The sequence below is a fragment of the Myotis davidii genome, unplaced genomic scaffold, assembly GCF_000327345.1.
Source record: "Myotis davidii unplaced genomic scaffold, ASM32734v1 scaffold944, whole genome shotgun sequence".
Lineage (NCBI taxonomy): Eukaryota > Metazoa > Chordata > Mammalia > Chiroptera > Vespertilionidae > Myotis > Myotis davidii.
In genome coordinates, this window is record NW_006296283.1 from 1,574,145 (window position 1) to 1,584,760 (window position 10,616).

The 10,616-nt window shown below is 47.7% G+C and overlaps 1 protein-coding gene across 1 annotated transcript in view; it reads right to left on the minus strand.

The window, feature by feature from the left end:
• The window catches only part of IQSEC3 (IQ motif and Sec7 domain 3), a gene marked incomplete at its 5' end in the record, with an annotated part of 108,881 nt that extends 98,267 nt beyond the window's left edge, over positions 1–10,614 (minus strand). The window contains one exon of the mRNA XM_006771318.2: positions 10,187–10,614. Within this exon, the coding sequence (XP_006771381.2) occupies positions 10,187–10,614 (428 nt within the window). The remainder of the gene's footprint in view (positions 1–10,186) is intronic.
• Positions 10,615–10,616: the final 2 nt, after the last annotated feature.

Below are 10,616 nucleotides of genomic sequence, written 5' to 3' on the forward strand. Positions count from 1 at the left end.
GGAGGAGTGCGTGGGCTGGGAGATTCCGTTCTGCGTGTCAGCAGCTCCGGCCGCCCACGCAGCAGCAAGCCTGACTCCGCGTTCCCTCCCACCGAGAAGCCCCCGGGACACGGGGAAAGAAGGGCTTCCCCAGGCTTTCGGAGCGAGATTGCGGGCAGAGGCGGGAGAGGAGACCTCAGGTGGGGAGAGGGTTGGACCTAATCTCTACCTTCCAGCTGCTCCCGGATTTTCAACAGTAATGACCTGAAGGAGCCCAGTGGAAATTCCTGGGGTATGTAGAGCTGGAAGGCCCTGCAGAATTCATTTCATCATCCTGAGCTCCCTTCCTAAGGCTCTTCTCATTTGAAAATCACTTTTCACATCTAGGCTGGGCCCTTCGTGCTGCAGCAACCTCTAAAGAGCTCTGCTTTGCCACAGACTTGGTCAGCTGAGTGGAGAGAGGGGTAAAAAGTGATTGTTCCTATTGGCCTAGAGAAAGGGAGGGGGTTGCTCCAAACTTACACTTGGCTTCTGTGAAGGTGGGCACTTAACTCAGGAGTCCTGGCTTCTTGGTGGAGACCAGCGGCTTGGAAGGAAAGTGTCCCCCTTATCTGTCCGTGGAATTCCCTATGGCCTTCCCTGATAGGATCTTATGAGTTAAGTAGCTCTAAGAATGTCAAAGATGGCAAATAGCCACTTTGGAAGCATTCTGGGCATCTGTTTGTAAAGCCCAGGCTGTGCACAGGAATCACTGAAACTGGATGCAAGCAAGGGGTTCCCAACTACTTTGTAGAGTTTCTGTTGCTGTTGCTGTTTTTAAATAATCATTGTGTTGAGTTGATGGGTTGAATGAATAGCGTGGTCGATTCAAATCATTTATCAAGAAATTATAGACTTACCTTGCCTCTCTGCCTGGTATGTGGGGTGCATTCCTCATTGTAGGCAGGGAGACAGCAGTTTGACCTGACTTAGCCAGATCCCTGAGAGGTCATGTGGTGCAAGGCCAAGGCCACAGCTAGGCCAAATCAGGTGCAGGGAAACCCCACACTGCAGCCTTCCCTGCATCTCCAGCATCTCCCTGCTGCCGGGTTAATGAGCTTCCAAATATAATAGCTCAGTAGAGAGTCCCAGACGCCCACCCCTGCACCCATCCACCCTCCAGATAGCCTTCTTCCCAGGAGCTTACAGCCTCCAGAGACTGCAAATCCCCTGGTCCCCAGGCTCCCTTGAGACAGAGAAAGCCTAGAGCCAGGCACTGTAGACTCGCCCCATTTTGTGGAGGAAAAGACCCAGAAGGAACTGGCCAGCCAAGAGAGATGAAACAAGCCATGCAGAGAAAGAAGAAGGAACTGCGAGTCCTGACAGGGTGACAGACCAGGGTGTCATGGGGAGACAGGAAGAAGACCTTTGCTGACCTTTGCTGTGAGGCCCACACATCCTCTGCATGGTGTGGGTGACGTCAGTCTCCCCCAGCCCAAGCCACTAATACACTCACCTGTGCGCAGCTGTATCCACTCAGTCCCACACACACATCCACTCAGTCCCATACACACCCCCACTTACCCCTCCACCCCGCCCCCCCGTCAGTGCCCTAACATTTCCCTGAACAGACCTGACCCTGCCTGATGCAGAAATAGGAAGGAAAGTCCTCGATAGAGCCTGGGTGTTGGTTTTTGCTGCGTTTCCAGGCCAAAGGGTGATCCCAGCCAGTATCCAGCTCACTCTCTGTCTCTTTCTACCTAGAGACATGGCCACAATTTAAGCTTCCTTTCCCTCCCATTATCATAGACCCATTACATATTTCTAGTTCAACCCTCTGAGGAGGCTGTGTGTGTGTGTGTGTGTGTGTGTGTGTCTCTGAGATGAAACGCTCAAGTGCTTTGTCATGCTTAATAATGCAGCTTCCCAGGCTGAGGACTGGACTTGTCAGCAGCAGACACAGAAAGAGAGGAGGGCTCACATGGATAGAGTTGTTAGCTGGGAGGAGCACCCATGTCCCCGTCACTCCCCAAACATCCTTAAGAGCTGAGCCTCAGATCCAGCTTTTCACACAGGCTCAGCTGCAGAAACTGCTATTGGGCCTAAGCACAACTTATTTGCCCAGTGGGCCTCCCTCCAGCTGACCTCTCTCCTTCCACTCAACCACCTATGAGCTTGCCTGAGCCCTACACACTAAGAGTTTATTCATTCAAGCAGTGTTTATCAAATACCTCCTAGATGTTGACTTAGCCTCTCATCCCCCATTCTCTTCAGGCCTGTGCAACACTAGCCTCTACTGTCTGCTAGCCCTTCCTGCCCACATCTTCCTCCTCCATAGCTAACCCCAATAGAGTTGTGTGAAATTTTTCCTTCCAAAATGTTATTTTAAGATGCTAGAGAGAATCAAAAGAGATTACCAAGCACCAGGTGCTCCTTAAATTCCTGCCTTATGACTTTACACATGTAGCTCATTGGAACAGTATCCCTTCTATGGCTCAGATAATTACTTTTCCAAGACAAGCCAATGAGGGAGTGCCCAGTTCCCTCCCCTTTGCTTGCCAGGTCCAGGCAAGGCAGTTCCAACTCCAAGCAAAATATAGCAGTGATAAAGATCATGTAAGTTCTGGACAGCCCCCTTCATGGGCCCTTCAACTCCTTATGAGCCTCTTGACCTGGCCCCTTAGTCAACCATGACAACCTCCGCCCTTATCAAACCTGTTCTCAGACATGGCTCAAATACGCTCTTTCATGCTGAAGTGTAAAAGGCTGATATAGCTAAATGTGTTGTTTTTCTCCTGTCCTCAGATAGTTAACATTTTAACAAGGGGATAACCTTGAAGTACCAAGGAATCCCTAATTGTGGAATATCTGATAAAGAGTCTGCCACTAACTAGTTTGGAAGTACCAGTCACTTGTATCTTGGGCTGAGAAGTTTGGATCAAATGACCTTTAATAGGACCTTTCTAGCTCTGGCATTCACCTGACTCCTCAGAGGGGCTGAGGAACCCTATTCCATTTCCTAAAGCCCTCCATCCCCTGTAGCTATGGCTTAGAGGGAATGGCCTGATGCCAGTACAGAAAGTGGGCAGTGAGTTGGACAGGCCTGCGTGCTCTCTGTCCACAGTAGCCTGCCCACTTGCTGAAGACAAGAGGCACCATTCAGTGCATACACCAGTCTTGCAGTGTTACATGACCCTTCCAGATGGGATATTCCAAACAAAGAGCAACAGCAAAACAGCACACACACACACACCAGCAGCAGCAGCAGCAGCCTTTGCCTATGGTGGCCTCACAGCCACAACCACCCTGGGAGAGAATTTTAGAAGCCCACCATCTCTACTTTTCCAGTTGTTTTGTTTTTCCTAGGAGGTATTTCATCTAAGAAAGTCTTTCTCGAGAAGAAACTCTTTTACATTCTATGCTTGACCAGATAAAGCAGAATCCTCCCCTAACCTCTACTGCCCCCATCCACTGCCAAAAAATCCCACAACAACACACCAGGCCTCTCCTTTCCTCAGTTCATCCTGCTATTCTTTTCAGCTTTCTGACCTCAGAGTCCTGAAAAGAGTAGGTCTACCCTTCCATCCCCGGGCTGGAAGAATTTGAAGGAGTGGATTTAGTTTTCATTCATTTCAGGTGGGAGGCAGTCTCCTGGTTCAGGCCCCATTGTTCCCACCCTCCCTTCTGTCCTTCATAAGTCTATATACTTGATGAGACTGTAGTTTCTACATTTAGAAAATGGGTGATCATCCTTATTACCATAGGGCATTGGGTGATAACTCAGATCCTTTCAATGACCTTAAGTACAAATCCCCAAATACAGCAGATGAGATTTAAGTTGGGCTTAAGGAAACATTTCTCAGCTATCAAATTGTGAGCCTTCAACACAGATCACTAATGGACGGTGGATTTGGCCTGCCTGGCTGCATTTCAGTGTAAGCTGTACATTCATGTATCTAGAATCGCTTGGGTACACATTGTCCAGAGGTAGAAGGGCAGATGGGGAAAGGGCAGATGGGATAGCTGGCCTGTAAGAAGGGAGGGAATCCTGCCTGGATCCCAGTCTGTAACTATGGTCTGACTGTGGATGAGTCCTGGGCCCTGGGTTCTCTATCTCTAGAAATACTGCAGTGTATTGAGCACTTACTATGTGCCCAGAACAATACTAAGCAACTGATACTATTTAACTTTTAAACTTTACAACAACCCTTCAAAGCACATACTACTTTTCATTTTATAAATGAGGAAACAGAGGCTCAAAGAAGGTAAGTAATGAATGTAGAGTCTCGCACTGGTAGTAGGAGAGAAGGATTCATACTTAGCTTTGCCTGACTCCAAAGCTCATGTTCTTCATCCCCTAGATCTGTGATCGGCAAACTCATTAGTCAATGGAGCCAAATATCAACAGTACAACGATTGAAATTTCTTTTGAGAGCCAAATTTTTTAAACTTAAACTATATAGGTAGGTACTTTGTCATTAACTTAATTAGGGTACTCCTAAGGCTTAGGAAGAGCCACACCCAAGGGGCCAAAGAGCCGCATGTGGCTCGTGAGCCGCAGTTTGCCGACCACTGCCCTAGATCTTGACAATTCTGTGATTCTCTGGTTTTCCTTTCAGCCTGAAAAATCTAATTTCTCCCTCACTCCTGATCCTTTTTCGTTTGGTTGTTATTTCCTCATTGCACGAAATGGAGATGACTCCCTCTCCCTCTGTTGAAAACAGAAGACCTTTGCAGCCGCTGTGGGAACCTGCAGAGGAGGAAGGAGCTGCAGTGCCCAAAGCCTTGTAAAGCTGCCAGATGGCCTTGTGTCTGGGGACCTGCTAGGTGCCATCAGAGTCCCCAGAAACTCTTCCTAAGAAACCCCATACTAAGCTGCTGCTGCCCTGTGTCCAGGTCACTGAGGGTATGTTTGGGCCCCCATGAAAAATATTTAAGTTTCCCAACAACGCCAGTCTGTCTGAAAATCTTTACATAGGATTTAAATTCAAGATCTGAATCTCTTTCCAGATCATGAGCGGAGCTATTTGTCCCAGCTCCCCTCTTTCTTTTCATATCACCCTCCCTTTCATTGGTTCTCCACCCAGACCTAACCCCATCTACCTTTTTTCATGAGTGACCTTTGAAACTCAGGCTGCACAGATATTTGCTGAATCAGCAGCACCAACTGCTGCTCCTCTTGCTTGGTTTTGGGCTAACGGGAAAATGCTCCAGGCTGCCACTGTGAAGCCCCACGGTGTTGACTATGTGGGTCTGGGAAGGGCTCAGGAGCAAGGAAGGAAAGAGTAGGGGTAGAGCAAGGCAAAGGGGGCTGGTGAGGAGGAGAAAGGCCATCAACATTTCCCAGAAGGCAGGATGACTTGTTTCTCTTGAATTGTGTTCTTTTTGGCTGAATGGGACGGAAGCGTAGCAGTCTGGGCCATTGGAAAGGAGGGGGACAGAAAATCTTTACAAATGCCCACTCCATGTCAGCTTCCAGGTGAGCAAAAAGCCACACACTTCCTCCTTTCAGTGAGCCTTCGTTCTGGCCCCATTTTCCAGCTAACCAGCTACAAGTCCTCTCCTTGCAGCAGACAGAGGAAGAGAAGGGGGATAGGCAGGTTGATGAGCATTGGCCTCAGCAACCAGACCTTCTGTCATGCGATAGACAAGGACCCCGAGTCCCAGGGCTTTCCTTACCCTGTGGATAGGGTTTTGCCTGGAGGGAGGGGATTAGGGGATTAGGGAACTATGTCATCAGAAGACAGGATATATGCAGATGCGGTAGTGATTCCATGCACTGAATCTTCTGGGCCCTGTTCTCCATCCAGCTAGCCTTGACTCTTACTGTTCCTGACACAAACCCTTGAGTCCAGCCAATAAAACCTTCTCTCTGGACTCTGAATGTGATTTGTATGCTCACCCCTTTCACCATTCTGTTCTGATAGAGGGTAGCTCTAGGCAGCTGCAATCTGCTTACACTTGTTTGGATGTTTCCAGATATGTGTCTCCTGCATGTTGAACCACAACTGTTTGCTTATTTCCTCTTTCCACAGCACAGAATGCAGGGTTTTGGATTAACTGGACAATTGATACAATAGAGTTGACTGACTGATATACCTTCATACTCTTTTAATAGCTCTCAGGATGGGTCGGTCATGAGTTGCACTTCCAAACAGAGACACCTACTCCAACCAGCACCTTAGATAACAGGGTAAAAAGCACTTCCAATGATCTAACCAGCCTCCAGCCTCCAGTCAGTATAAGAACTCAAAAGATGACCCAATATTTATTTTATGCTGAGAGGATGGGAGTGGAGAAGGGGAGACTTCCCTATGCAGCTTAAGTAGAAGCAAAATATAGAAAGAAGAAAATATAGGAGAGAGAAAGTGTGTGAGGGGCAGGAAGAAAGAGGCAAGAAAGAAGAAAAAAAGAGAAAGGGTGGATAGTGAGGAAGAAGTGTATAGAAAAAAGACTAAGGAGGAAGGAAAAGAAAAGAGGACAGACGCTACTGAGCCATTCAGACTTCGTGGCCACTTGGAGGTGGGGAGTTTGGGGTAGGAGCTAAATTTGAATTATAATGCAAGGATCTTACCTAGCCTCCAAAAATCCTCTGCCCATGGGCTTGGGTATGTTGGCAAGCCCTGGGGTCCAGGTGCTCTAAATGCATAGCTGGATGGCTGGGCAAACCTGTGCTCAAACAGAGAAACTGTGGTCATACTGACACCAGTAGCTTCAAGCAGGGCCATATGCTTCCATGGCAAGAAGGAGACTTTGCCAGGTCAGGCTGAGGTTCTGGCTTCAGACAGGAAGAGCATAATCAATTCTGTAGATGTAGTGAGCCTTGATTGAAAAAATAAAGAGGAGGAAGCCAAGATTGCTGCTTTCATTAAGAGGCAAAAGCAGTGGGGGCTGAAGCGTAGCAAGAGCCAGGAAACATGCAAAGAAACAATTTTAACCCCTGAAGTCTCTTCTTCCATGATGTCTCTGCAATCACTTATCTCCATAATGTCACTTCCTTGGCCTAATTTCCAAGGCCACCATTATTTTATCTCCCTCAGCTGAAAGAGGGAGCAAGGCCAAGCTGCATATTAATGCAGGTCTGATGACAATTAAACAATCCATTATTTCCCAGTCCCAGGTTCCCTAGGGCTCCTGCTTCTCCTGGATTTGGGCAGGAAGAGGAGTTCTGTGGATAAAAGACAACTGTATGATGAGATAACGCATCTAACACAGTGCTTGGCTCCTCATAACCCTCACCTACCCTTCAGCAACTTCACCAGGGCCTCATTTTCACTATAATGAGGCCAGGGAAGGGAAAGTATGAAATTAGAAAAGAGTTCAGCAAAATTACAATCCAAAGACACCCCCCTCTGTCATCTCTTCCTCTACTTCAGCACCCCCAGTAGAGAACTGATTCAGCAGTGTGTTCCCTAGGAGAAATATTGGAGAGAGAGCTGCTGGCTCTGCTCTTCTCCTCCCCTAACTCTATCCATGGAGATATCTCCCTGCCTGCTGGCTGCATCTAGCTCTGCACCATTGAGAGGTATGGAGAGGAGGACGGACATACAAGGAGGGTGTCATGGGTAGAGAGCAGGCTGAGGCCAAAGATCTAGTCAACAAAGATAATCCCTTCCTGAAGTCCTGTGGGGAAAATTTGGGTTGAAGCAAAACAGTGGGGAGAAATGAGTGGTCCAAAGGCATCCGGCAAGCCAACATTTCACATCTATGGAAGAGAGAGTGCCTTGGGAAGGAGGTGAGCCATGCATGTCCATACCCATGCTCTCTAAGTCTCTTGGTGTTCAGACTTGGGGAGCAGGAGAAAAAGCTGGAGGATCTGGATAAATGAAGGAGCTACCAGTGATATCAACCTTTTAGTGCCTGGCACAACTTCCTACATGAGAGATTTCCAACAATCTCCACTCTCTTCCACCACTCTAATTATTTCTTATTTTTGTTCTGCTTTCCTGGGAAGCAGAAGCAGGACAAGGAGAAGGAAAAACGATGTTTCCTCTCCAGTTTTGCCATATGAGGCTGGATGGAATCCAGATGATTCCTAAACCCCTGAATTCCCAGCAAGAGCACCTGGGCAGGAGAGTTAGGGCTCTCTAAGCCACTGTGGGGGCCACAGCAAAGTTATTAGTCAAGAAAAAGGATCTTTTCTCAACCTCTCTGGCCCACATAGTATCATGAAGGGATGCAAACAATGTGGGGTGCAGTGGAAGAGAAGGAGACAATAAGGAACAAGAGGAAAGGAATCAGGTGAAGAACCATCATTTTTATGAAGCCATGGCTGCCCTCAGGAAAAGGGAATGAAATAGTTTTTATCTCCCTATTTGGGGGGAAAGCCACAGAGTATCATGGGCCTTTTAACTAGCTATGAGCATGAGGGAAAACTGACTTTCTGCTTTTTATGCTAGATAAGGAAAGAAAACAATGAAACCAAAGGGTGGGCAATTGGACCACTGAGGGAGCTAAGAAAACCATCTTCTTGGGGGCTCAAATCAAATGATTTAGGTCAGCCAACTCAGATGGTCCTAGACCAGTGATGGCGAACCTATGACATGCATGTCAGAGGTGACACGCAATCTCGTTTTTTTGGTTGATTTTTTTTTGTTAAATGGCATTTAAATATATAAAATAAATATCAAAAATATGTCTTTGTTTTACTATGGTTGAAAATATCAAAAAATTTCTATATGTGACACGGCACCAGAGTTAAGTTAGGGTTTTTCAAAATGCTGACACGCCGAGCTCAAAAGGTTCACCATCACTGGCCTAGACCTTTCCCCCTTAAGTCTCATGGTTTTGGTCAAATCTACCCTGTGAGCTAACATGTCCTGACCCAACTTCTCTAACCTAGAGTAGATGTGAGGAGAACATGGGTTTTTAAGAAATATATAAAAATCTTCACAAGTATCCCCAGATCTAAAGCACAGCAAGACTGGATAAAGATGAGATTCTTGGCTCTTTTCCCTCTTTCCCCTAATCAATTCCGTTAGCGTCATCATTGTCAGGATCAGGTGCTGACCAGATGCTGATTTCCCCAGAGCTGTTCTTCCATGCAGTTATCCCATCACCTCTAATCAGAGAAAGGAAACTGACATGATCACAGCTTTCCCAATACCCAGGGGAGAATATTCCAGTCCCCTTTCATCTCTTCTTTCCATATTCCTAGTTTATGGATATTGTGTGTGAAGAAAGAGCTCAAGGTCCTAGAGTCCCTCAATGGGGGTTACTATTTCTCTCACAACTCAACATGAGATTTCAGTTATCACCAAAAATCCAAAGGGAAAGAAGGATGGGAGTCACTAGATCTAACAGAGAGATTTAAACAGGAATTACACTGAAATACCAACTCCGTTTGGCAACTGTCTCTCTCATCATTGTTTCCTTTGTACGACTGCCAACCACCCTGCACAGAAATCCTCTTTGTGTCAGAGGGAAAGCTATAACCAGACTGAGTCCTCATACTGTAACTCAGTCCTCCATTAGCTTGGTGGGTTGTTACCTTGCACCCCTTTAGTTCTGTGTGGATTCATAAGAAAGGCAGTCACTCAGGTCAGAGCAGCGTAAGATTCCCCAAATGAGCCACTCCTGGCTTTGATTCCCACTGCATCAATTAAAGAGCCAGCTCATCTTCTATCTACAGCACCCCCCTCCCCCGCCCCGGACTTTTTACATCATTCCTGATTTATCCTCTGCCTCCTGAATTCCCTCAGTCCCAAGTCTACTCTTCCTGGACCCTAGCCCTTTTAAAGCCCTTAACATGCCTGTTTGCCAAGCCTCCATCTTTTTCATATCTTACTACTCATTGAAATAATTTTACCACTCAAACTCTCTTCTAAGATTTTTTCCAACTTAAATACATTCTCCAACTGTTCTCTTTTCTTCAGTTTAATCTTCACCCCAACTTTCTCTCAATCTTGTCCCCGTTAAGAACTGCTAGTTTTCCACATCCCCAATCACTTAAACCAAATTTCTTTCTTCTTTGCCCCCAGTGATGGTTTGGATATTCCCCTTTTCTCCAACAACCCCCAAACCCTCTCAAACACTGATATCATTTCCTCCTTTTCCCCAAATCTCCTTGACACACTTCTACCCTCAGGCATCTTCTCACCCCTTCACTTCACGTTACCTTAGTCCTTCAGATCCTTAAGTGCACCCATTTCCCCCTTGGCTCTTCCTCATACCCATTTGCTTCCCTTTCTCCCACCTCAACTGTCCGCAAACCCTCTTCCTCACTCACTCAGGTCTCCTGCTCAGGACGCCCTTGCCGAGGGCAGCGGGGGATTTGTGCTGAAGGAGGGTTCCAGCGGCAGCGCAACAACTCGGGGGACGCTCCTTCTCCTTGTTGGCGACGGCCCCTGGCGCCCCTGTCTGCTGGTGGGGCGACTGGGGTGCTTGCGCCCTGCTGCTGTGGCCCGGTGAGGGATGCACCAGGAACTGTCCGTGGTGCTGAATCGGTGGCTGCTCCGGTACAGTCTGTGGCGAGGTGGGCGGGACCTGTCCGTGGTTCTGGAGCTGTTCCTGGGCGACAGCAGTGGCGGTGGCGGCGGTGACTGGGATAGCGGGCAGCGGGGCTGGGGACGGAGGAACGAGCCCGGGCGGAGGCTGAGCTTGCAGCAACTGCTGGTGTTCCCACAGGCTGCGGTTCTCGGCGCTTAGCTCATCCAGCC